The sequence below is a fragment of the Camelus ferus genome, chromosome 6, assembly GCF_009834535.1.
Source record: "Camelus ferus isolate YT-003-E chromosome 6, BCGSAC_Cfer_1.0, whole genome shotgun sequence".
NCBI classification, from domain to species: Eukaryota; Metazoa; Chordata; class Mammalia; order Artiodactyla; family Camelidae; genus Camelus; species Camelus ferus.
In genome coordinates, this window is record NC_045701.1 from 64,723,883 (window position 1) to 64,750,976 (window position 27,094).

At 43.2% G+C, this 27,094-nt stretch overlaps 2 protein-coding genes across 11 annotated transcripts in view; one reads left to right on the forward strand and one right to left on the reverse strand.

Annotated features, from left to right (window-relative positions):
* Positions 1–66: 66 nt before the first annotated feature.
* ARG2 (arginase 2) lies at positions 67–25,632 on the forward strand. Its single transcript, XM_032482224.1, has 8 exons — positions 67–351; positions 1,241–1,313; positions 17,769–17,946; positions 20,326–20,485; positions 21,353–21,447; positions 21,637–21,741; positions 22,701–22,837; positions 25,155–25,632. The coding sequence occupies exons 1-8, from the start codon at positions 241–243 to the stop codon at positions 25,358–25,360; spliced, it is 1,065 nt and encodes a 354-aa protein (XP_032338115.1). The 5' UTR covers positions 67–240; the 3' UTR covers positions 25,361–25,632.
* VTI1B (vesicle transport through interaction with t-SNAREs 1B) overlaps positions 10,214–27,094 on the reverse strand; it is a 32,973-nt gene continuing 16,092 nt past the window's right edge. Inside the window, exons 6-9 of one of the 10 annotated variants that reach the window (XR_004320776.1) lie at positions 25,779–25,917; positions 15,718–17,314; positions 14,349–14,389; positions 10,214–11,425 (exon numbers count right to left, since the gene is read on the reverse strand). Coding sequence is in view for 3 of the 10 variants with exons in the window: in XM_032482227.1 (XP_032338118.1) it covers positions 25,821–25,917 (97 nt within the window). In the remaining 7 variants the exon portion in view is untranslated. Of the gene's footprint in view, positions 12,981–14,348; positions 14,390–14,822; positions 15,014–15,717; positions 17,315–21,136; positions 22,198–25,595; positions 25,918–27,094 lie in introns of those variants that run through there. The other 9 variants (XR_004320773.1, XR_004320777.1, XR_004320775.1 and 6 more) reach the window with 9 other exon arrangements.

The following is a 27,094-nucleotide window of genomic DNA, read 5'->3' on the forward strand; positions in this document are numbered from 1 at the left end:
GGAGCGCAGGGCCCACGAAGGGCGGTGGGCGGGGCCTGCGGGAAGGTGTGCTGGGGGCTGGTTGGGGGCGAGGCGGCGGGCCTGGGCGGGGCCTGGGCGGGGCCAGGCAGCGGTGACGTCACGGGGCGGCGCGGCGCGGCTCGCTCGCGGGTAGGTAAGCGCGGCCAGCGGCCCCGCTCACTTAAGGCAGCGAGTCCCGCACAGCAGCTGCTTGCTCGGGTACGTGCCGCGCTGCCCATCATGTCCCTGAGGAGCAGCCTCTCGCGTCTCCTCCGGGCTCAAGTGCATTCCGTGCCGAGGAAGTCCGTCCATTCTGTGGCTGTCATTGGAGCCCCATTCTCACAGGGACAGGTGAGAACTGGGACCTGGCATCTTGGGGCAGGATTCCCGCCCCCCCAGAACCTAGAGAAACCGGGGCTAGTGGGAACGACAGGGAGGCGAGGAGAGGATGGGGAGAAACCGAGAGGGGACGTGGTGGCTGATTCCCGCGATTGGGCACTGGGAGAGCACCGGGATTTTCCCCGGTAGAAGACGGGGAAGGAGGGAGGGGATGGAGGGCACCCTGTTTGCAGTGCGGGCAGGGGCCAGCGGGATGGCAGGTTTCTTCGGCCTCCCCCGGAGAAGCGAGAAAGTGGTGGGTTCCGCTTGGGGTGATGGAGGAAAGGAAAGGAGGGAGAGGATTTCATGGAGAGGCTGCAGGAGGAGAAACCGGCCAGAATCCCCGGTGGAAAATAAGGGAGAAGAAGTTAAAGAAAGTGGCCGAGGATTTAAGGCTTCAGGGTCCATTCTCAGAAGGGGCATTAACTGGAACGGAAATTGGCGCTTGCCTCTCTGGCGGCGGGAAGACGGGAGGAGCTGTTTTGTTCTCTCCTCAATGAAAGAAACCTGCAGTCGTGGAGAGCTCATTGGTGGCGAAGTCCCGGGCTCTGGCCCTGGCCAGAGGCACATAACATCCAACAACCAGATCCTGACCTGGTTCAGCCGCTTTCCCTGTCTTGGCCTCTGCTTTCCCTTCCCACAACGAGGGGCTTGGAAGGTTGGTTCGATTCCAGTGATTGCTGTTTTCTCCTCCTTCCCTGCAAGTGTTTGAGATGACCAGACCTCAGGTGAAAATAATAAAAGGGTTTTCAGAGGGATCTGTTAGGAACTAAGTATAGGATTGCAGATTTCTGTATTTTTGTGAACTGAAGTGGTCTTAATTTTCTATTTTCCCTCACATCTAACTGTGTATACATTACAGAAAAGAAAAGGAGTGGAATATGGTCCTGCTGCTATAAGAGAAGCGGGCTTGATGAAAAGGCTTTCCAATTTGGGTAAGTGACTGGATTTTAGATGTCTGAGGGCTGGTAACAGATCATTTCAGAGTCTTACTCTCTTATATCCAGGGACTGACTGCACAGTGTCTGCTGTGTACTCTCTCATCCTCTTTTAGATTCTACCTGCAGCTTAAGATCTATTGAGGAGTCTTCAGGCTAAGTCTGCTTGCAATAAAGAGAGTGTGTAGAAGGCAAGGAAGTGGAGTGAGGCAGGGCCTGGAACAAGCTGCAGAAGGGTATGCTGGCTCCAGCTCTGACTGCACTCAACCTTTCCCCAAAATTCTAGCTTTCCTAACCCAGTCATGAGGTGCTTATGATTCATCTGTCTAACCAGTTTCCTCTCTTTAAATCATTCATTTCCTCCCTTTATTACTGTAAGCAGCACCTTAGATCTGTGTTTTTTCAAACTTCCCTGATAATGAAAATCACTTGGGTTACTTGTGAAAAATACAGATTCTTCATGGAAGAATCTGGTTTATTGGCTCTGAGGTGGAACTCATACACGTGCGTTTTCACAAGCACCCCCAGGTAATTAAAAGTAAAGTTTCAGTCTTGTAATCAGGATAGCAGTCTAAACTGACAGAACCAGACGTAAATCTGACCCAAAGATAGATGCCACTTGTGTAGTAATGGAAAACCCTTCTTTTAGTAACGGGGCACCAAATTCCAATACCTTTTATGGAAGGAAGGTTCTTCGTTACATCTAACCCAAATGTTTCTGGCTACTGTTCAAGGCTATTTCCTCAATTAGGGCCATTCACATATCTTTTCTGGAGCTATAAAGTGCAAAAGGCATGGCAGTAGGGAGCTATAGGTCCTGGAGATAATAGTACAGAATCTAGGTGAACTACGAATCCCTTCCCCATGCTTGCTTTGAAACCTTCTCTGCTAATCATTGAGTCCATTGAGTCCCTGTGGTGAGTCATCACCTCTAAAACACAGAGGAATAATGATGTCACCTTGAGTTGAGGTGTCCTTCATACACCTCTGGCTACATATGTATGTAGTGTCTTGGTTTTAATAGAGACCCTATTGAAGAAGGAACTATAATTAATCACTTTAGTAATTGCCCAAGTTCACCACTAAAGATGAAAGATACATTAAGACTTAATGTGTCATGAGCTACCTAATAGGAAGGGTGTTTTCCCTCTTATAAATGAGAGTACTGTTCCTTTAAATCAGCTGAACACAATGTCTTTTTCAATAGTGTAATTTTACACTGATGGAAGCAATTTCTGGTAATCACTTCTTTAACTTCTGGATAAACCTGCAGCCCTCTTGATGAATTGAGCCTGGCATTGCTCAAATTGCCTGCTCGCTGCTTGATTCTGCCTTAAGAGACTCCTGACAGGAATCAGTTGCAGCCTCTTACACAGCTGAGGCTGCTGAATGAGGGGGAGGGGCACATTGTAGCCGCTTCTCTTACTCATGTCTTGTAGACCTCCTTTCCCGAAGCAGCTCCTGGTATTTTTCCACTCCAGCCTGGAGAAGCCGTTCTCCCTAAACGTCACCTCTCAAATACTTCCCCTGTAAACCCTCAACCTAAAGTGATGGTGAAGCTTCTGTTTATTTGGTCTCCCCTTTAATTCTTCTCAAATGTTTTTAGTTTTACAATTTATATCCTTAACCCTGTGGCTGATTGGTAGCCCAGTATCACCAGCAGTCTGAAATAGAACCTCATTGCATATTAATAAGATCGTGACACTCAGCAGATTTCTGGCATGTGGTTTTGGCTCATCTCCAGGAATATGTTGGAGAAAAGTACCAAGAGAAGTTTTAATTGCTGTGTTCTGAAACAGTACCAAAATAACTTAAGTCCTTCAAGCACCATCACATAAGCAGCATGGGTCAAATTTCAAGGGAGAGAAGACCCATGGAAAGGTAACTTGTCATAAATCCTTTTGTTCCTCTCCTTCTGCTCTGATGTCACTGGCTGCTGGTGTTGCCATGGCATCAAACTTCCTGTTTTCTTGAATGAATATGTTTGACTTTTTCTGGGTTTGTTTTCCTCTTTCCCTGGGCTTATTAAGGACACTCAATGGTTCCTCTCTCAGGTAATTATTTATTTTAGTGTATTAAGAGACCCTGAGACATTCTAACTGAAGTAAGCCAGAAAGAGAAAGAAAAATACCATATGATATCACTCATATGTGGAATCTAAAAAAAACTCAGACTCACAGAAACTCAGACTCACAGACATAGTAAACGGTCTTATGGTTACTGGAGGAAAGGGGATGGGAAGGGATAAATTCGGGAGCTTGAGACTTGCAAATATTAGCCACTATATAAAAAATATATATAAAAAACATTTCTTCTGTCTAGCACAGGGAACTATATTCAATATTTTGTAATAACCTTTAATGAAAAAAATATGAAAACGAATATATGTATGTATATGCATGACTGGGACATTGTGCTGTACACCAGAAATTGACACATTGTAACTGACTGTTCTTCAATTAAAAAAAAAAAAAAAAAGAGCCTGAGAGAAATGAAGACATAATTGCTCTGGCAAGGCTCAGATGCAGGGGCTCTGCTCCTGATTCTGGTTAGCTCTTGCAGCCATGGTAATTTGTTTGCCCTCTTTCCTTCAGAAGTAGGATGAGTGTTCTGTAAGATAGCTGTAAACTGAGACCAACAGTTTGAGGTGTCTGTCACTGTAGTTTCGGTAACTTGACCCAGCTGTGGTACTGAAGCAGTGACAGCCACTGGAACACCAGGCCAAGGATCCTGGGGTTCAGGAAGCCATTTGGGAGCTATTCTGGTTCCCCTCAACTAGGCTAGGGACACTTACTCTTCCTGTTCATTTGGCACCCCATCAGATAGCAGAGCAGGAATCTCTTTGGTTGAGACCCAATAATCTAGCTGGCTTCAGCAAGAACTCGTAGAGGGCCTGAGGTAGTGTAAGGCTCTGAGGTACGAGAGCTGTTCATTAGGAGCAGATTGGCAGGTGAGTTCAGGGGTCTGTGGTTGGTTGAGAGTGCTAGCCATCACACATTTAGTTGTGTGATAGTGATGCTTCAGCCTGGCTTCCATCCTACCATTCCACTGAAACTGCCTTGAGCAAGCTCACTGACTTGTCAGCCTTTATTTTGCTGGCCTCTCTGCTGCACAACTGACCGCCTTATTCCTGAAATACTCTGTTAGCCGAGACTCAACTCTCTAATGAGCCTCCTCTCCACTGACTGGTCCTTCCTGGACTCCTCTGTGGGATCCTCCTTTTTCCCACCCCTCAAATGTTGACATGTCCCCAGTGTTCCTCCAACTTTGTTCTAAGTAGCCTCCTCTCACTCTCACAGATGGCTCAGACTCAACAGGTTCAAAACAAAATTCATTTTCTTCTTCAAATCTGCTAGTCCTGCTGTCTTCCCACTGTCTGTTTCACACTATCACTCGTTATCTGGTTACTCAAGTCAAACTCTGAGACCATCACAGTTCTTATCTCTTTTCTTTTGTCCCTTACATCTGTTGATCACAAGTCTTGTTGATTTTTTTTTTCCCCTCCTAAATGATTGGAGTCCTTTCCCGTAATGGTACTGCTCTAGTTCTGACCTTCTCGCACATGGCTCTGACTTTCCAGTGGTGCCTCTTGTCCCATTGGCCTGCTTGGTTCCTGTTCTTGACTGCCACCAGAGTGATCATTTTAAGACTGTGTTTCTCCTTTGCTTCGTCTTTCCATGGCTTTTTGCCTGCATCCATGCTTCTCAGTCTTGTCATTCATATATCATCTATGCTAAGTTGTCATATTATTTTGGTGTTCTTTAAATTGGCTTTAAAACTTTATACTTTTAAAACCTACCTGTTCCTATAGTAAACAGTGAAATCTCAGGCTTGTGCTAGATGCATTTTTCTGATACACTTTTAGTTTAAGGTTTACACTTTGGTATTTGACTTACAACCACTAGTGGTATGTGTTCCATACTTAACAACCGGTAAGATAAGCACTGTATAACTTGACCCTCATCTACCTCCACCCACATTCCACCTTGCTTTTGTTGCAGTTGGGGTTGTGGGCACTTGACCTAGGCTCCACTCAAAGAAACACCCATCCTAAACCTTGTCTTGAAATTCCGGAAGGAGGGGCAGTGGTCCCAGCAGTAGCTTCTGCCCAGTGTCAGTGGGGTGACCCGTGAAGCTGCAGTGTGTCCTTTCCCTTGTAGTGGAGGTGCCAGCAGCAAGAGTATCTTCACTGGGCCATCCTGCAGTGGGGTTTGGGGGGCCGTTATTCCTGGCCACGTGGCCTTTAAACCAAATTTTGGTCCCCTAAAAACGATTCTGGGAGTTACCCAAATTGGAAAAATAGCTTTTCTACTGAAATTAGCCAGAACGGTTTCTGTTGCTTGCAGCTTAAAGATCCTGACTAATAAATCAGTTTACAAATTCCAGTGAGAAACAAATTACTGTGTGGACTGGAATAGGCAAAGCCTCTCTCTGCCCGGGCCCTGATAATGAGTTCTTGTTCTTTTGTTTGCTTTCCCCCCCAATACTTGACACAGCCTTCTTGTAGTTAATATGACTCATTAGGTTACACTTTCTCTGGCCTTTATTTCATAGTTCCTTTGGGTTTTAGCAATTCCTTGTTCTCTTGGTGCTCTAACTTTTGAACCATCATATTCTTTAGTACAACTTCTGAAATAGCAGCCTAAAGTTTTAATTAAAGGCATCTTCAAGTTCTAGGCATACCTGACTATAGTAAACAGACCTACCTTAATGTGTTACTGTGACTTATTTCATTTTCAATGTTCTATATCTTGAACATGGTAGCGGTTACAGAACTTTGTATATTTGCCAAAACTCACTGAATTTAAAATGTCAATTAATACAAAGTATGCATCAAAGCTGTTTAAATATCATTTTTAGGTTTATTTTTCTTAGCAGCTTTAGTCACTAAAAACTGTAACAAGTTCATTTATTACCTTGTATATTCAAAAAATGTGAGCACTACTAGGTTTTAGGTACTAGGGATACAATAGTGAACAAGCCAGAAATACCTGTTGTCATGGGACTTTCTAATGAGGGGTGGTTGGAAACAGACATGAGTAAAACATAACAATATGACAGATGCAATAAATGCTATAAAATAAATGAAAGCAAGGATGAGGGTAGGATAAGCACTGTAGATGTAGGTAGGGAGGCCTTACTGAGAAGAGGTCATGTAAGCAGACCTTTGAGAGGTAAGCAAAGACACCACGTGCATATCTGGGAGACAAGCATTTCAGGCAGAGGGTAAGTGCAGTAAATAAAGTTGCCAAGACCCTGAGATGAAAAGGCCTGGAATGTTCAGGGAACAAAAAGCTGTTACTGAGGTCTCACCAGTGGTTGTCATGGGGGAAGGGGAGGGCCTTGCTATACTCATCTCCAGGTTTTCAAATAAAGCCAGAAATCAGGGTTCCTTTCGGAGATTTGTTTTAAGAAAAAGGTGATATATCCAAAAAATGGAATATTATTGAGCTATAAAAAGGAATGAATTGCTAATTCATGCTACAATGTGGAAGAACTTTGGAAGCATTATACTGAGTGAAAGAAGGCAGATATACAAAAGGCCACATATTATATGACTCCATTTATATGAAATGTCCAGCATAGGCAAATCCAAGGAGAAAGCAGAGTAGTGATTCCCAGGGACTGGGTGGGGAGAGGGAATGGGGAGTGACCACTAATGGGTATTGGTTTTTGTTTGGAGCGTGATAAAGCTCTTCTGGAATTAGTGATTTGCTAATGTCTTGACAAAAGCATACATCACTGACAAACTTGAATATCGGCAAGTCTATTATAGATAACTGGGATTTGGCAAATTTCAATATAACCATATCTTTCCTGTTTAGAAAAAGGCAGCAAAGAATTTAACTCACATCTTATGTAATAAAAGTTGCTTGATACCTAACATCTACTATGGTCTAGGCACTGTGCTAGGCTCTTGCTATTATATGATTCTTAACCATAAAAGCAAATAATGACACCTATTATGATAACACAAAAAAATTAACAAATGTTGGTGAAGATATGGAGAAATCGGAACCCTTGTGCACTGTTGGTAGGAATGTAAAATCATCCAGGTACTGTGGAAAACAGTATGGCATTTCCTGAAAAAGTTAAAAATAGAGTTAACATACGATCTAGAAATTCTACTCCAGGCATATGTCCAAAAGAATTGAAAGTACTATTATGAAGAGATACTTGTACACCCATATCATTGCACACATAGCATTATCCACAATAGCCAAAAGGTGGAAGCAACCCAAGTGTCCGTTGATGGATGAATGGATAAACAAAATGTGGTACCTACATACAATGGAATAATAGCCTTAAAAAGGAAGGAAGTTCTGATATATGCTGTTTACATGGGGGAACCTTGAGAACATTGTGTTAAGTGATATAAACCAGTCACAAAAAGACATATTGTATGATTCCACTTATAAAGTATGCCAGAGTCGTCAAATTTAGAGACAGAGTGGTGGTTCACAGACTGGGGAAAGAGGGAGAGAGGTACAGTTTAATGGGTACAAAATTTCAGTTTTGCAAGATGGAAAGAGTTCTGGAGATGGATGAATGGTAACAGTTACACAACATTGTGAATGTACTTAATACCACTTAAAAATGGCTAAGATGGTTATTGTCATCTGTATTTTACCACAATTTAAAATTTAAAAAGGAAAAAATTTTAAATAGGTTAGAATATGTGTTGAACAAGGAAGGTCACTTGAGGTGGTAGCTTCTCTGTGCTACAGAGAGGGACACCATAATGCTGCATGCTTGAAAAAAATTTTTCAACGTGTCACTTAGCACACTGTTCTATAAATAAAAGTTGAGGATGGAAAAAGTATGGCCTGAAGGTCACACAGTCAGCAGTAGAAGTCGTTGAGAAGCTTATTTCTTGCCATATACAACCTAGCCCCTCAGCTGGTGCAATCCGCAGCCTTCTCCCCTCTTAACGTGGCTGAAGAAACTGAGTAGCACCGTCATAAATGTATGGTCTCCAACTTCTGAAAGTCCTCTGTTCCTCGTGTTTCTGCTCACATTTTCCAAGACAGCTATTTAAAGTCTGTACCCTTAATCCTCCAGGCTCTGTTCTTCCAACACAGATATGAACTCTTAACATACAGCTCTTCTCCCCTACCCCCCAGTTAGTTGTACGGACAGAGATGCTATAGCCTCTCCTGAGAGGATGAGGTATCTGGTCCTCCCTGTGGGAGGTGAGTATGCTTGCACATGATAAGAGCCCAAAATAACAGTGGTTTAAGAAAAATAATTCATTTCAATCTCCAGGAAATAGTCTAGAGAGAAGTCCACAGCTGGTTTGGAGGCTTCGTTCCTTGAAGTTCAGAACTAGATTCTCACCTTGCTGCACTACCAGCAAGGCCTCCATCTAATGGTCCCAGATGGCTGTGGCCTCATTTCTGGCATCAGGATGTAAGAATGAACCAAGAACCGGGCAAAGGGAGAACTTGTGCTTTCCCTTAAGGAAGGTTCCCAAGAAGTTGCTGCAGGACACCACTGCTTATCCTCTTGGCCGCAGTGGGTCACATGGCCACAGCCAGTTAGAAGGGAAGTTGGTGAATTTAGTCTCTTTTCTCAGGGGCCATGTTCCGGTAAGTGACCCTCAGCCTCACCATCTCCCTGTGCTCTAGATCCCATCCCCTCCTGCCTTCTGAGTGCCCTTGCTCTGGCACTTATTCCTTCTCTCCCCTTGATTCTCAGTTTCTCTCTACTACCGTGTCCCTTGGATAGTTACCCCCACCTCCTATCCCCTTCTGCCGTATGTAGCCGTAGCTCTCATCTGGTTATTTTGTTAGCCACCATCTCGGCCTCCCCACTGCCTTTCACACTTCGGCTTGCTATAATCTGGGGTCCTGGGCCATCACTGCATCACTGTTGCTGAGCTCTCTGACCTACTTGCTAACACGGTGGCCCCTGCAACTTTTACATTTGACCCTATTAACCATTTCATCCTTATTGAAACTGACACTGTGCTCTTCTGGTTTTAGGTTCCTTTGCTAGATCTTCTGCTTCCTACCCCTTACGTGTTGGTATTCATCAGGGTTCTGCCCTCGATCCTCTTGCTTTATGCTACCTCCGTTGGCAGTCTGTCCATTTCCATGGCCTTCCTGTCACCTGTATGCTGATGCATCCAGAGATTTACCTCCAACACTTTTATATGTCTTCAAAATACAAGAATGCTTTAGAACTTAACTACAATACCATTATCACACCTAAAATAAGTTAATATCAAATACCTAGTATTGGGGAAATATAATTTAAAAAATATTCTCCAAACCAAGAACCTATCCACAAAGGTGGTAGAAAAAGAAAACAGTTTATAGAATAAGCATTAAATCTGGCAATTTGCTAAAAGATCCCAAAGATAAACCTTATTCGTTTCTGTAGCCAAGCAGGTGCAACTCATTCCATGTTTTCAAGATTAATGATAACTAGTTCTCCTTTGACAACACTTTTTATCACATGTAACTCACCCTAACTTTATCATGGAAGTTGGAGTGACCACCTGTTAGTTGATTGGCTTTGTCTGGGGGAGCAAATTAACTTCTCATCTTAATGCAGGAGGTCACTTTTGTTTTGTTTTTTTCAAATTGGAGCAAAGGCCCACCAACCATGCCCCGAAGTTAGCCTCCTAGTCTGCCAGGAGGGCTGGGAGGTGGGAGCCCTAGATGTCTGCATTTCAAAAAGATGGTTCCCAGGTCCTCAAGGAAACATTCTTGGGTTGTGAGGCTTATTTAGTCACTGTAAAGATCACCTACAATTGGGCGGGGGGTGTAGCTCAAGTGGTAGAGCACATGCTTAGCACGCACGAGGTTCTGGGTTCAACCCCTGGCATCTCCTCCAAAAATAAATAAGTAGGTTTAATTACCTCCCCCCACCCGAAAAGAAAAAAAAATTAATTTTTTTAATTACCTACATTTGAAAAGGACAGAGAAAGACATTCTGAAACGATAGGGGAGGCGGGTGAAGTCATTACCCTTCTTTTCAACAAGGATAATTAAGTCAATTTTCAAGTTGTCTCCGTCCTTACACCAGTTAAGTTCACATTGTCCAGTTGGCTTAAACTTTTTGTGTTTATTTTTCAGTTTGAGTTCTGATCCAAGTAAGGTCAGTATTAATTGATATCTCCTCAGTCCTTTATAGGCCCCTCCTCTGTTTTTTTCCTTCTTCCTTGCAGTTGGTCTGTGGAAGGAACTAGGTCACTTGTCTGCAGAATCTCAGCTTGGGTTTTGCAGATCGCATCCCTATGGCATCCTGTGCCACGACCTTCTGTCCTCTGTATTTCCTGTCAACTGGTTATCGGATAGATCCTTGGTGTCATACAGGTTCAATTTTTTTTTTTCTGGTAATACTGCTTCATAGGTAGTGGTGTACACTTCACTGGGAGTGGTGTTATCAGCCATTGAATATTGCCTAGAACTGAGCCATTAACTTGTTTCCATGTATTATCAACCGGATAGTCTCTAACACCCCAGTGCCAACGTATACAAAACTGAACTTACCGTCATCTCCACTCTCTTCCCCTGTGGTCTTTCTCATCTCTGGTGATAGTAGAGCCAGAAAGCCGGAGGGCAAACCCTTTCTCTCTCCTCCACAGCCCCTCTAAGGATTGCTGGAATCTCTTCCATTCTCTCCCGCTGCCTTGTCTTCACAGCCCCAGGAGCTGCTCTTCTGCAGGCCAGGACCATTTCCCACAAGCCACCTGATCACTAGATCTACCGTGCAGATTTGACTCGTCACTTCCCTACTGCATTTAGGATCTGGCCCAGCGCCGCCTCCTGCCTCATCTCTCTGCAGTCCTCCCGGGTGAACCCTGGGCTCAGGGGGACTGTGCGCTGTTCCGCAGGGCCCGAGGTATCATGTCTCTTCTGCTCAGTAAGCCTTTCCCCTGTCTCCTTTGATTCCTGACTAAAACCTTCAAGATTCAGATATTGACTCTTCTGAGAGGTCCTCCTGGCTCATCCTGGGTCTGAGTCAGCACCTTCCTCGGTTCCTGTCACACTGTGTGCACAGCTGCACCACAGAAGTTCGCACCAGGCTGTGCTTTCCCCATCTGTCTTCTCACTGGCTGGGAGCTCCTTGAAGGCTGCAGCCAGGCACACAGTCAGCTTCTGTTGAAGGAAAAAAGGAGACAGAGCATCCTAACTTTCTCCTGGAACTTCATTCACATCGTGACCTCTGGGATTCTCCCAGGTCACTATTTCCTTTCTCTCAAAATGGTTTGCTCCTCAGAAGCCACCTGGTTTCCCAGATTTTAAAAATATATGCTTAGTATGCATGAGGCCCTGAGATCAATCCCCGGTACCTCCATTAAAGGAAAAAAACGGATAAAAATGGATAAAATATATGACTCAATGAGCAGCTGTCATATATCAAATAGTTTAACTCATATAAGGTGTTTGGGTACCAGGTGAATTTAGTTGAGCTAAATGTTGGCAAGTGATGACGGCCAGTCTGATGATGCCTGCTTCAAGTAAGGCTGACCTCTAGTTGCTTTAGACAGAAGTGGCGTGATTTCTTCAATACCCAAAATGGCACCATTCAGAGGCCTAGAGCCTAAGGGATTACTGTGGTTGGTTTAAATAATTTAATCCTTGAATACATTTACGTGTCCCTCTCTATTAATGACCAAGCTCTCTTGGTAGTATGGGTGTGTTTGTACAGCAGGTGTGATAATGGTAAGATCTGAAAAGAAAAACAGCATCTTCCTGGCTCCCTCCTCCACCCTTAGAGACCAGAACCACCGAACAGAAAGAGAAGTAGAAAATTCCTTCCTGTGTGACCTGAAAATTGAGTCACAGCAGGGTGTGGCATTGTGGTGAGGGCTTTCAGAGACCTGGGTGTTCCAAGTGACATTAGCCAGGCCTTTATGCTCTTATAGGGAAGGTAGAAAATTCAAGCTGTGTGAGAATGTTGGACTCTTTAGGAGCCATTTCGGTGGGAAATTAGTGGGCTTGTGTTTGTTTGCTACTTCTTACCAAAAACTCATTCTTATCAAAATGACAGTCATATTACAAAGAGGTTTTGGGAAGTCTTAGATTGATTACACCATCCGTTTTGAGGAAAAGGGTAGGGTGGGGAGAAAAACCACAAAGACGCCTCATCTAGTTGCACTAATGATGTAACCCTTGGTACGTGTAGGCTTTTCCTTGTTATCTCATTTTAATCCTCATTAACTGCATGAGGTGGGACAAACTTGGAGTCTGAATTTGGCTGGACTCTTGACTCTTCTTGGAAGTTGGGGACCAAAGGACAGGGATTGTTTCCTTTGCGTCTGTTGTGGCAAGTTGACCCACCATGACCACTCATCTGCAGTGCACTCTGCTTTCAGCCCAGAATAGTAGGGAATGTGGTCCACCTGTTTGTTGAGGTTCCTTGGGAGGCTCACCAGGATGCTAGCTCAGGTCTGGGGCAGGGAGCTGCACATCAGGACTGTTCATTGGCAGAGCTGTAGTCACTAGTCTGTTGTGTCTGTCTCCCTTTAAATCCTTTCTGGAACAAGGTGGAGCATCAAGAATTTTAAAAAGAAAAAAACCACGTTTTGAAGAGCGATATTTTATCCTGCAGGATTGTCACTGTCTGTTCCTGTGGTTAGGTATTGGAGTAGCTGAAGTTTTGTCAGCATGTTAACAGCAGATGTTTTTTCTAAAGTTTAACCATCCTGTTCTGAATAAATGAGAGAAAATGGTTATGTTGCAGTGACTTACAAAGCCAGAGGAACGCTCCTCTTATCTCCGCCCCTGCCTGGGCTGGAACCAGGCTGCCAAGTGCCATCAGCCGACAGTCTGCCGGAGAAAGCCTGAGCTGGCTCACCGTGATCTAGAGGTGCTTGGAGGGTTGACATGAGTTGGGGTCACAGGGGCATCCCTTACTAAGCCTGTCTTTAGCAGGTGATACACTGCCTTCCTTCAGCCAGAAGGACACATTTAGCTGGTTACCAATTACCAGGAAACAAATCAATGGTGTATATCAATGGTGTTGCAAGTCATCTCAATTATATGTCTTGAGCCAAACTTTTGAGCTTGTTTTGTATTTGTATTTTTTTTAACTCAGGGATCACATTTATGCAAAGGCATCTATTAACACCATGTCTGTACCAGTTGTTCTTGAGGTTAACTCTGGTATATGTTAGATGGACATGTCTGAAATGACTGGCCTGGATGCCTGGGGTCACTGTCCGTCCTCAAACCCCCAGTGCCACACTCCCTGCCCCTGTCTTTCTTAGCTGTGGTCTTCACTGCCTTTGAGAACACCTCCGGGTGAACAGGAGAACAGGGTGGGGAGGAAGGAGATGTTGAGAGCACTGGTTGGAGCAGTCTTCTGAGGGACTCCGAAGTAGTGAACTAGAACAAATAGTGTTATTTGCGTGATAGGATTTCTTTCCCTAAAGCATCAAACTTATTTTGGAGGATGGGTCTAAGGAAGCAAAGAGCTTATCCTTAGATACCCCCAGGACACGTGGTTCTTGAGGTCGTACAGCCTCTGGGAGTTAAGTGCACTAAATAGAATTCAGACCCCTGCATTTTATTGGTGGTAGCCAAATGAGTTTACCTTGTAAGTCTCTTCAAAGGTTATTACCCAAATCACATTTGGGGGTAAGAGAAATTCTGCTTACTTCAAGTGATCTGAATTAACTCTAGCTTTCTTTTCCTGGTTTAGACTTCCAGTAACATTGCCACTTTGTTTTCAGTATGCTGGTCTTCCAGGTACGACTTTGAGGTTCTAAGAATTAGCAGGTGCATTCCTTTAAAATACCGGGAATTCCCTTTGGGGCAAAATCTGCCATGTCCAATATTTGAGCCTATAACTTTAAGAACCATCAGTATTAGCACCAGATGAGATCTGTCTTTGTTTTTCTGCAGGTTTCCCTGTGTTATTCCCAGTAAGTCATAAACATTCCGTCCTCTTCAGGAACAGTTTGAAAAGAATTGTATGCTAATAGACCCCTAGCTTTTCTCCAAGTCTAATATTCTGCCAGTGGGCTACCTGTGGCTTGGCAGATTCACCCATGTGCCAGCTCACTTCAGAACCCACCTGTCTTGACTTGCTGGAAGCCTTGGGACAGCTGGAGCTGCCTGTAAGTAGAACAGCAAGGGGGAAAAGTCAAAAAACGCCTGCCCACTCATATCATTCTTATGTGAGGCTCTAACCAAAGGAGAGTTCAGGCTTGCTCTCAACAGTTGGAGCAATTTAACTTTGCTGAATTTCTTCTTCTGAAGTATGTGGGTAATGATACCAGCAGAGGAAGTGAGGATTAGCAGCTACCACTAAAAACGCATCTAGCACAGTTCCTTTTCCTTCTTTCCTGTCACTGGCACCTTTTCAGGGATTCACTGGTGATGAGGGCCCTGAAATAGAAGTGCTGTCCACAGACATTGCTAAGGTCAGATAGGGCTGTTTTGATTTCTTCCGGTTGCATCATTCTGTTGATGCACTTGTGTTCTCATTCCACTCCGATGGAACCTGAGAGCTTTATCAAGGCCAAAGGTAACTTCCAGGCCTAAAAGATCAGAGTAGTCGTCAGTGTATTTTTATTACCAGCACCAGGGAGAGAAACAATGAGGCTGTGCCAGTATAAACAGAGCTTGACTCTTCCCCCACTGCAAGTGAAAAACGAGAGCCCTTTCAAGTTGATTCCAGATCTATTTGTCATGGACGCTTCCTTGAAGTTTCAGGTTCATTTCGTCCTACAATGCTTTCTAAGAGAAGAAAGAGCAGCAATGAAACATTATGCCTCATCTGATCTAGACTTGCAGATGAGTTGACTTGAGCACAAAAAGCTTGAGAAAGGGACAGCTCCCTCAAGCATGACAGACAGATATTTGATATTACAATGTTTACTCTTTTCGCTGTTATTTCAAAATTCTTTAAAAATTAGTGAGACCCTTTCTTGGGTCTTCTAGACTAGAAGAATTTGCCATACATGGCACTCGGATAAAGTAATAGCTTCATTATTACTCAGTTCATCCTGCTCTTACAGAAGGTCAACCTGCCATCAGCCTCCCTACTTCTCAAGAACTGGCCTGAGTCACAATTCATGTTCTGTACAACCTCATGTCTCATTGCTCCAGTATGCAGACATCTCATTTCTATTAAATAGTTCAACTGTTTCCAAACAAGGCATGTGCATTCCTTCTTTCAGGCCCTTATTTTCTTTTTAGAAACCAATCTTGGGCTCTACTCCGTGAGTCCCTGGGTGCTACAATGCTATCAGTATGGTAGGCATTAGAAGAGAAAGCTGCTAAGAGGCTACATGAGGACGGCGTGGTAAATTTGCCCATTCAGCTCTGTGATGAACTGGAACAGTCTGGTTTATCAAAAGATAGGATCAGCAACATAAGTGTTCGTATTTTGAGTTCTTAATCACTTAAAGGTTATGGCAGTAGAATTTAAAAGTACTCACTGTGACACAGGTTTAACTGTCTGCCGAAGTCCATTCTCATCCTCTTCTGGGTGGAAGGTAGACCTGCGTTTGCTGGCCAGTGCCACGTGAGCAGGGATAATGTGCCACTTGTAGGCCAGGGCCTCTAAATGTAGAGGTGTGCCTTCAATACTTTCTCCCTCTCCTGCGGCCTTGAACCTGGGGAGACTTAACCTTAGCCACACGAGATGGCAAAGCCCAAGGTGTGGCAGAGCCACGAGCCAGGAGCCTGGTCTCTGAATCATATGAACGAAAGCGCTCTGCTGACCTAGAACACAGGGGCATTAAATGAACAAGAAACCAATCTATTGTGTTGAAGCCATTGTTCTGGGGAGGGCTCATTACAGCAGTTTACGCTAACAACCTTATTTTAAAGAATATTATACATTATGTTTATGCATAAAGGTCTGCAAGGACAGAGTAGTCAAGCCTGGGGACTAAGATAGGGGACTTTCACCATTAGACACTTCCTTACCAATTTTACAAAAAAACCTGTATGCCAATAAGGAGAGAACAACAACAAAAATAGCATAACTGTGCTGGTAAAAACTTTACCTGATGTGAGGTGTGTAGGGGTCATTCCTTGGCTACTCTGAGCCTCACTGAATTTCCTTTCACTCCTTTGGCACTCATTGTCTCCGGTCCTTACCTGGAATTTATTCTGGAAATTAAAGAGCAGTGTTGGGAGTCACATAGAGTGGGCCACTCGGGGAGGACCTCTCGAGGTATTAATCTCTTCAGGGCGTCTGGTCCTCAACTTTGTGGACCCAGGAACTGAAGTTTTGATGTGTGCAGAGCTTATCAGGCCTTCAGACCCAGAGATCATGCTAACCAAATGCCCCTGTGTAATTAGGGTGAGCTGCAGTCCTTCAGCATCCACTGTGTCAGGAAGCCCTCTTGCTGCTATGAGAGCACCTGGGAAACTAGGTGAATAACCAGAAGGCTGACTGGTGGGCAAGGAATCAGAGCAAATGTAGTTAGATATTCTAGGAGAACCCACCATCCAGGCTGTGAATTAACCTGGTGATACACTCCACAGAGTTAACAAGGTCTTTGCAGTTGTAGAAGTGCACCTTCTGGGCAGGATGATCTGTCCGCCAGAGCATGTCAACACCTCTGGTTTCTCTGTGGGCCGCGCTCTAGGGTTGGCCCCGTGCGGGTGCTTCCACTGAGGCTGCGGAGCGCTCTGTGGCTGGTCACTTTGTCAGCGCGTCCAGTGGTTGGTCTAGGTGCTCACTGCGGGGGGTGAACTTGCGGATGGTCCACTGCTGCTTCTGCTCCATTTCTGCCGTCTTGTCGGTTCCTTGGAGAGGACTCATCACTTCTTAAAAGGGTCAGAATCAAGACGGAATCTTTGATATAAAAACTACATGGTCAACAGTACACACTCTGGGGCAGGTGGCCTGGATTTGGATGCTGATTTTGGCACTTAGCAACTGTGTGACCTTGCTTCAGTTCCCTCTATAGAACGGATTCTTCAGTTGCCTGGGACAGGATTGTTTTGAGTCTTAGGTAAGAATTTATGTCGAGCAGTTAGAACTGGGTCTGGGATCTTGTAAGTAATAACTGTTAAAGCATCCTGAAAGTAAAAAATATTTAGGTCCTCAGGTTGGCCTTTTATTTTACTTTTTTAGAAGTTCATAATATGAAAACTTCTATGCATGTTTCTTTGTCCTACATTAACAGAAATCCTGTCGGTTTCTTTAGGTATTTTACTTTCTCTTTATAATCTGGGGATATCTGGGGTCTAATTGCTACCAATTTTGTTGATTGTTAGGTCAAGTTAGTGAACATTTCTGGGCTTAACTTTCCAAAACCCAGCTGCTTTATCTGTAAAATGGTGTTCCTGACAGGATCTACCCCACGGGATTGCTGGGAGGACTAAGATAATCCTACCCCAGTCATGTGATGTTTTGAGTTACAATAATAAAATAAGTATGATGTGTACTTTGCCAGTTGTTATGTGTGATCCAGGTCAGTAAGAGTTGGAATAACATACACAATTAATCTTGTCACCTTTCATTTGTTTCCAGGCTGCCACCTTAAAGACTTCGGAGATTTGAGTTTTACTCCAGTTCCCAAAGATGATCTCTACAACAATCTGATAGTGAATCCTCGCTCAGTGGGCCTTGCCAACCAGGAACTAGCTGAGGTGGTCAGCAGAGCAGTGTCAGGTGGCTACAGCTGCGTCACAGTGGGAGGGGACCACAGGTAAGCTGGGAGCCGGGGGTGGTGGAGGGGCTGGATTGCATGGTGCTTCAGGCTAATCAGTGAGCTTCTTTGTCTCAGTTTTCTCATCTTGAGTAAAATACCCTTCAGAATTTTTAGGGTATGATGTGCATACTATTTTAATGTCTAAGATCACGAGCCACTGGAGGCGTGTGTGGTTTCCTTTGTAGGACACATCACGTAGTGTGAGGACAAGTTCAGACGTAGACTAAGCAAAGTTTAGACAGTGTGTGTCATGCTTATTTCTTGGAAAACTTTCTTAACTGTTTCATGACTTCATATTTGGGAGAATTAGAAAGATCAGTCAACAGGCTGAATATAGGCTTTTTATTTTTTAAGTATTTCTGCTAATAGGTTTCTTAGCAAATTCCCCACTAGGCATGTGAATACATTCTCTACCTCCACAGCATGGCCCCTAGGTGACTAATAACGTAGATTCTGCCTCTCAGGGAATCAGCATGTAGTTGACCGAGCACTGTGCTGATGTGTTCTCTGGTGGTGCTGAGGATTACGGGAAGCTTGTGATTGATTAGGACTAGATGAAATAAATACACATGGAATGAAAAAAAATGGAATTCTATCTCTTAGAGAAGGAAGAGATCAGTCTGGGCTAGAACAGTCAGATTTCATAGGGGAGTGTGATTTGAGCTACGGAATGAAGTTTTTTGGTAGAAAGAAAAAATGGCATTGAAGTACTAGGAGTATCGAGCACTTCATACATATTCCCAGTTAATCCTCAAAATAATGCCATGAGAAGATACAACTTTATCTAATTTACTGCTGGGAACACTGAGGAACCAGAGGCTAGATAATTTACCCAAGCTCTAAGGCCAGGAAGTAGCAGACTTGGGATTCAAGTCCATTGTGACCTCTATGGGCAATTAAATTTTCTTGAGATCTAATCTAGCAACATTCCCTGAATTGCTCAGAGAGCTTTTCAGATCACTTAACTGGAAAGGCAGGTAGATTTCCTCATGAGGAATAAAATTTTAGGCAGAATAAGAAAGTGTCAAGGTTCTCTACTGAAACTGGTTAAACAACCCAAGGGTCTTTTGCCTCTTGGCTCAGTTCTCTCTCTCAGTTCATTTATTGTGTCTTCTGGTTGGCTTACTATTTGGTTTGTCTTTTGTCTGCAGCCGTCTAGATCACACCTCTATTACTGCTCCCTGTTTCCTGTCCAGTGCTAAAACCTAGGCTATCTGGAAGATTCTAAAAAGGAAGGGATGGGAATAGTTATTGAATATTCTAAGGAAGTGTCATTTTTAGGTCACTTAGCTCCTTTGAATAGTACAGCATACACTATTGCTTTAATCATCAAACCAACTCTGACTTAACAGAGCCAAGATTATTATAGCCCTATCTTATAGAAAGGGAAACTGAAGACTAGAGAAATTTTCTTATTTCCTACTGTCCAATTTCACAGTTTCTCCTAGAAAAAACCCCAGTATTCCGACTTAATCCAGTGCTTTCAGCACTAGACTGTGCTATCCCTTAAAGGTCCTATGCGGGACACGGCGCACTGAATGCTCTTAGGTTGTACTGACCAGGAAGATCACTGTAGTTGGTTCCTAAGATGCTTACACTGCATTTCCCATCAATGTCAAACTCTTTGGTTCCTGGGAAGCTTGGGCAGCTTTCCAACCATGATTTCATCTGCTATATTCCTACAGCCGACAAAGGACAGTTAACTAATGTAAGCGGCGACCAAGGACAAGGAAAGCAAAACAAACCTTAGTGATACATGAATGCTAATGTATACAAGATAACACACAAATAAACTTCCATCTTATTCAGTGATCTAATGAGATCTTTAACTGGGTTGCCCTGTCTAATGTCTTTAAAAACTCGACTTCTTGTTTTAGGAAGTATCACATAATCTTTCTAAAAAGGTTTAATCCTCATTTTTTCCTTAATAAGTTAGTATAACTGATTCTTTGAAAGTAATGATGAGATCTCCCTGATGTCTCATGAGGTATTAGGTAGTATTTGTGAGTTGCTACATATAGGTCATATCCTCTAACAGGATTTCATTTGTTGAACTAATATTTTAGGTTCTTTTCTGGGCCAAGGCTAATGGACCAAATTAAAGGGATTTGGGGGCAGCAATGACACCTATCACACTGCAGGGATAACCAGTCATCAGCTTTGAATCTTTAGAGCCTTCCATTTCTCCCTCTTTCTCAAGGTTCATCTTTGGGAACAACAGCCCAAGGGACTCTGTCTCACCCAAATCCATGCTCAGTGTGGGGCCCTGACTTTGCCCCGAGGACAAAGTGTGAGCCATGTTGGTTGAGGATATTTGTTATTGGTGATGTTTACAAAGTGGAGTGCCTTTAAGATGACTGTATTTGTTCTTTGCAGCTTGGCAATTGGTACCATTAGTGGCCACGCCCGGCACTGCCCAGACCTTTGTGTAATCTGGGTTGATGCCCACGCTGACATCAATACACCCCTCACCACGTCATCTGGAAATCTCCATGGACAGCCAGTTTCATTTCTCCTCAGAGAACTACAGGACAAGGTCAGTGGGCTGAAATGAAGAGAAAGCTGAACAGCTTACAGGTGTTGTCCAGGAGCTTTGACGGTCTAGTTCAGTAAGATTTCTGTGAAGGATGGGTTTACGGTGGTGGTAGAAATGCTTACCACTCCTTCATTTGTTCATTAAACATTATTTTGGACCAGGCAATCTAGGTGCTGGGGCTATGAAGATGAGTAGGACATGGCCCCTGTCTTCTGGGGGGCTCATAATCTCATAATAAAGGAATGTGTTAGTAGGTAAGTAACTCTAGTGGCTGATATACCCATAGCCCCAAGACTTCTTGGTTAGAAGCTCCTAGGACTCACTCTCAGAAATGCTGGTCTAGAAGACAAGCAAAAGTGTGATTACCTCCAGGTGGTATTTTCCCAAGCTGTTCAGAAGACATGGGAGACCATGTTAGGCATAGACTAGAATCTGTATATCCCTCCCCTCAGTGAAGGACCAAGTTAAACCAAGACAGTATGAAGGTTATTCATTAGGCAGAATACATGTTTTGGCTGTCAGCAACTTGAGGTTGCAACTGGGTTATGTTTCAAGAACCAATCTAAACAGTTCAGTAATGTGCAAAGAGGTGGAAATGGGCTAATCAGTACTCCTGCTATTTAGGTAAGTTAATAAGAAGACAAGACCACCTTAAGAGAAGGTATTTTTTTTTATTCTTCTTGGGAAAGCTATCTGTGTTCTTCAATTGCCCTTCTGAATCATTCCCACTTCTGTTAGTTCTTTTTCCCAGATGAAGTGTGTCTTGTGTGGAGGAGAATGTAAACTGCATACACTGGGAAGCACATAGTGATTATCTTGGTGGGATCAAGAATCTCTGATGAATCCTGTTCATTCCTCTCTTCATAGGTACCACAACTCCCAGGATTTTCCTGGATCAAACCTTGTATCTCTTCCCCAAGTATTGTATATATTGGGCTGAGAGACGTGGACCCTCCTGAACAGTAAGTTGACACATCAGAGTTCAGCTCTGGGCCTGTCCTGGCCACTTATGTTCCATTTGGTAGGTTGTTTTGTCTCGTTAACTTGTTGTAGGTCACTATAAAGACAACCTGCCCTCCCTCCCCCAACACACACACACTTGATTAAAAATGTTCTTTAAACTAAGACTTCTTTCCTTTATATCTCACCAGTTTTATTTTAAAGAATTATGATATTCAGTATTTTTCCATGAGAGACATAGATCGACTTGGTATACAGAAGGTCATGGAACAGACGTTCGATCTGCTGATTGGCAAGTAAGTAACTATAATGGATGTCAACTTCTAGATCCCAAAAGGAATAGGGTAGACTCCCAATGGGCTGTACACTTGAGCCTGTCTCTTGAGGATAATGGCTTTTCTTTTAAAATAAAAGCAAAATATGTACATATAAAAATAATTCAGAAAGGGAGACTATGAAACATAGGTTGTATTTTTCTTCTGGGGTTAGGAGAGAAACTCTCTCTCATGAATTTCTCTTTAGCTTCATTTTTAATGCTTACTTCTTGAGATGAGAAGCGTTCATTGTTCCAACTGTCCTCTTCTTCCCAGTCTCACTATTGCTTCATCTGAAAGTTTTATATTAAGCAAATCTTGGTGGTGTGGAAAGACGGCAGATGAATACTAATCAAATGCTAGTTAAGAACATTTCCCAGTGCTGAGTCTTCATTTCTGGGTGACTGATTTCCACCTGGTAGTATGCCATGCCGTAAGCTGTTAAGAAGTTGAAATACTTTAGATATAGGTGTGTGTTGTATGTTAGCTTCAGCTACTGGGCACGGGAGTGAAACTGAAGTTATTAGAAATGGGAGGTGGTCAGATTGCAGACATAAAATCAGAGTTAAGTTCAGCTGCTGTTTTACTGAGAGAATCACAGCAATGTAACCTAGATCAGTCCAGCTTAAACTAGAATCTGTCAGAACTCAGTGTCATGCGGAAGTGAAGAATTTCCTCTATTGCCAGTTCCTAATGTAAGAGGCTCTAATGCCCAGAGTAAGTCAGAAATAAACACAAGTTGGAGTTTGTCTGAGGCACATAGAACAAAGGACAAAATTATGAAGTGGTGTGTAGGAAACCAATATACTCAGTAACTTTAGAATAGGAAATCCGTTGTATTAAAGTAGGATTAACAGCAACAAAATCAAAGAGTTGCAACTGTAGGAAGGATGAATGTCCAAGCACAACCCAAATGACTTTTCTCTTATTCTCCTTTCAAGAAGACAAAGGCCAATCCATCTGAGTTTTGATATTGACGCATTTGACCCTACACTGGCTCCAGCCACAGGAACCCCTGTTGTAGGGGGACTGACCTATCGAGAAGGCATGTATGTTACTGAGGAAATACACAATACAGGTAAGCAGTGATCAACCTGTTAACTACGTAAGTAAATACACTGAAGCCTCTTGGCTGCCAGGGGATCTAATCTACTATTACATGTCATTGCACACATTGTTTTTTTTTTGTTTAAACTTCTATAGCTAAAAGTCATGTGGTCAGGCTAATACGGGATAGTTATCTAGAGGCATGTTTGGACCTGGCTAATGACAAAATATGCTAAGGCAACACTGAATAAAATTGTTTATGTCTACTTAAACACTTAATGTTATAATAAACACCAAACTGATGTGGTTCTTCACATCTGAATTATCTAAAAATAGGTTAAGATTAAAAGGCAAGGCCAAATAGCTGTGATTTTTACCCTGACGCTGGGAGTTGGGAATGTCGAGTTAAGGCTTCTCTTGAAGATATTTCAAAGCTGGACAGTATCTTGGGTCCTCTGATATAAGTCTTACATACTAGAGCTTGTTTGACAGGGCCTGTAATATGGGGATACTGGAATGCATGGCTGACAGGAAGATTAGTAAGCTGAATGCTAGATCAAGAGTAACTACAAGAGGTTACTGTCCCAAACTCATCCTTGTTTGCAAACAGTCTGTCAGAAAACTTCTGGTCTTAAGGCTAATTTAAATGACCTTTCATTGCAAAATTTAAACAATTGTCACATGATACTTCAATACCATCTCATGAAATTGGGGTCTAAAAGGTACAGACACCCAGACTGAAAGATCCAGGACCATAGGAAACCCTTGACTAGGATAGATATGGAAATTGAGAAATGGTCTCCTTGGCTCCGGAGCCTACTAGAACTTTAGGCACTACAGAAAGGGAAAGAATGCTTGTTTGTCAGCTCTGAGAGGGGCAAAAGTCTCATTCTCAGACCTACAATCTTAGATGTTGTCGATTGTCCTTGGCCAGTGAACCTGGAAGTTCAATTCTCCATTCTGGTTCCCAGTGACACCACTTAGAGCAGGGGTGAGTAACCTCTAGCACTAGACGAGGCAGTGGTCACACCTTGCCCCTCCCTCTCTGGCTGCACTGTTACTATGTTCCAAAAGGCTGACTGTCCTGACACTGTCAACTAAATGCAGTGGTTTGCTTAAATTAAAGGTGGCAATAATCTGGAAACATGGGTAATACATATTTTTAATAGCACAAACCCTCTTGGTTTACCTCTGGGTTATGCAGAAGGTCCAGGTTTAGTCAGTGGAAATCAAGATACACAAATTATCAGACACAGATGCGTGAGCAGGAACTGGTGGAAATGCTACAGTAACGTGCCTGCTCATAGTGGCTGTGCACAGTGCTCTGAACTATGCATTGCTAGTAAGGGACGGCACACTGACCGATGTAACAGCACTGAACATAACATGTACTATAGTGTAATATCTATAAACCATTAGGTATATTCACCCATGTTTCCAGGCTTTATGGCCACCCTAAATAGTCTCAGATACTTGTATTCTCCAACCCTAGTTTGTTCAGATGACTCTTGAAGAGGTAGATGAACTTCATCCAGAATAACCAACTAAAAGGTTAAATACCCCAGAAGTAGGGGGTGTGTGTATGTATGCGTTGGGGCGGGAGGGAAGGGAGTGGAAGGAAGGTCTGGACAGGTTCTTTTCTGGTCTGATCTTCCCTTCTCAACCCCCTTGGCACAAGTTCTGAAACCCTCACAGAAGGTAACAAGTTCAAATTAAAGTATGACTGAGTCTTCCCATGACCAAGTGCAAGATACTAAGTCAGTCTGCTGAGCCCTAAAAATTGTGTCAGACATGGAACCTGCCCCCAGAGCTCAGGCTTGTAAGGGTGAGAGTAAGATATGCAGTAATAACTACTTCAGGGCATGTGGGGCCTTAAGAGGTACAGATACAGCACCAGAGTTCCAAAGTGGTAACAGAGCTCTGGCTAATGAGAAACGGGAGGTCTCTTCACACAACCACAGGCAGGCATCTGGGAGGTTCCTAGAAATACTGGAAATGATGCATCTTCCCAGAAAATACGTTGGAAACTCCTAGTAACAAACCGCTCCAGCTCTTTTCTTGACCTATCCAGAAAGCCTGTCAGCTAAGCCTGCTGCTATGTTCATTGAACAGAGAGAATTTATTTTATTACCTTAAAGGTTTCTTTCAATCGTATTCTGGTATATCAGTGTTTTCAACTTAAATTCATGCCCAAGAGGATGATATATAAGGGCTTCCTGAGAGTGGATAATTTGATAGAGGAAAATGACTTGTTTTTACCTTGGCTTGTTCTGCTCAGATGGGACAACCCTCACTGCAAGTGGCAGCCAGGAAGTTTTGTGAGGTTTTGTCATATTTTGTTCTTTCAGGGTTGCTCTCAGCACTGGATCTTGTTGAAGTCAATCCTCGGTTGGCCGCTTCAGAGGAAGAGGCCAAGGCTACAGCTGGCCTGGCAGTGGATGTGATTGCTTCAAGTTTTGGTCAGACAAGGGAGGGAGGGCACGTTGTCTATGACCAACTTCCGACTCCCAGTTCACCAGATGAATCAGAAAGTGAAGAACGTGTAAGAATTTAGGAAATACTGTGTCCTGACAGTGTCACGATGGGCATTTCAGAGTTGTGAGGCATTTGAGGTGACAGATACTAAATGGTGGTCTGTCTGGGTCAATACTGCCTTAATGAGAACATTTGCGCATTCTCACAATTGTAAAGTTTCCTTCCCCTTCATTTTGGTGACCAATACTACTACTGTAAATGTATTTGGTTTTTTGAAGTTCACAAGGTATTAATATGTTGGATCACTATGTAAATTTACAGAAGTCATAAACAGCATTTATTACCTTGGTATATCATACGGTCTTATTGCTGTTCCTTCACATTTAAGTGGTTTTCCACCTTCCCTCCCTCCTCCCATAGTCTGGCTACACAGTGCATTCTTGAACCGTTAGCTCACAGCAGTAATATGATTTTTCCACATCTCTAACACCACTCACAGAGTCAAAGTTCTGGTCCACAAACCTCTCTCTGTAGGAGGTTCAATGCCTGCGAAAGAATTTGTAGTAGACCAGGCCTCCCAGGATGGCTAGCTCCAGTAAGATAATGATGGAAAGTAGCAGCTTGTTGGTTGTCACTCTGCAAAGAGAAGCAAAGCGGATGTAGTCAGAAGTCTGGGTGACCTTATTTCTTTCCATTCTTAATACTCAGGGGTTTGACCTGGGGCCAAGGCCCGATACTGTGAGGCAGACTGAATTTCTGTTCACACAGACACTCAGCACTTATTTATAAGATTCTTTAGCTGGGAACACCATCTACCTCACAGAAATGTTAGGCCAGGACAACAGATACCAAAGCATAAAACTTTTTAACTCTAAAATGTCTTCAAATAATATTTACTATTTCACTTTAAAAATGGCTTTTCTAGGAGGGACTAGTTAGAAAAATATTAAATATAAATGTGGAAAAGTATACCATTTCTGAAATCAGGTTGAATCATATACTTCAATATAGCAGAAATACATCACTGACCCTAAAGAGCTGCGTTAATCACACACTACAGCTGTGAGCACATAGTAGGATGAGGGTTTGCAGCAGACTCTCCCCCAGTGTCCGAGTGGAGCTCAGGGTGGGTTCTAGGTTGGGATAAGTAACTAGAAGCTGGGAAGTGCCTTTCAACCTCTTGTGAACGTCTTAGCCTTTCTTTCTTCCTACTCTTTCTTCCTCTATCAACCCAAATGGGTATCTCTATAAAGGTAGTAAATTTTACTACCTTTTGTTAACACAAAGAATCCCATGTCTGGATCTCATGTTCATTCTAAATTGAACGTTTCCCTCTGTTGCACAAGGAATTTACCACTGTTTAGGAAAATCTCACACTCTTGCTGGTTCCATGGCTCAGTTTTAGTTTTGTTTCAGGCATACTACCCACCCACTTACCCCAAATTCAGCCTCAGTGGCAATACTTCCTCCTTATCCCCCTGGTTTTGTTGTCAGCACTTACCTCAAGAGTTTCTTTTTTTTTAAGTCAACTTCTTGCTAACAAGACAGAATAAGAGGTTTGACCCCCATGAAGGGCAAAGCAGAGTCAAAAATAAGTACTAAGCAGTAGCAGTGAAATTTTATAATCATGTTTTTACAAACTTATTTCAAGGAATATGAAGCTCTAGTCCCATGTGCTGTCTTCTCTGAGAAATGTCAGCTGGGATTAGAAGTACTTCCAGTGAACAAATTTTCCACTACTCCAACTCAGCAGTACAATAGTTTTAACAAAGGATTTTGTTCTGGGATATTTAACTATACAATATTTATTTCT

Bases quoted from the DNA above. Each gene is read 5' to 3' on its own strand.
- ARG2 (XM_032482224.1), top strand. From the start codon at position 241: ATGTCCCTGAGGAGCAGCCTCTCGCGTCTCCTCCGGGCTCAAGTGCAT. The intron at 1,314-17,768 runs GTAAGTGACTGG...ATTTGTTTCCAG, and splicing joins GAAAAGGCTTTCCAATTTGG to GCTGCCACCTTAAAGACTTC. The intron at 22,838-25,154 runs GTAAGCAGTGAT...TTGTTCTTTCAG, and splicing joins TGAGGAAATACACAATACAG to GGTTGCTCTCAGCACTGGAT.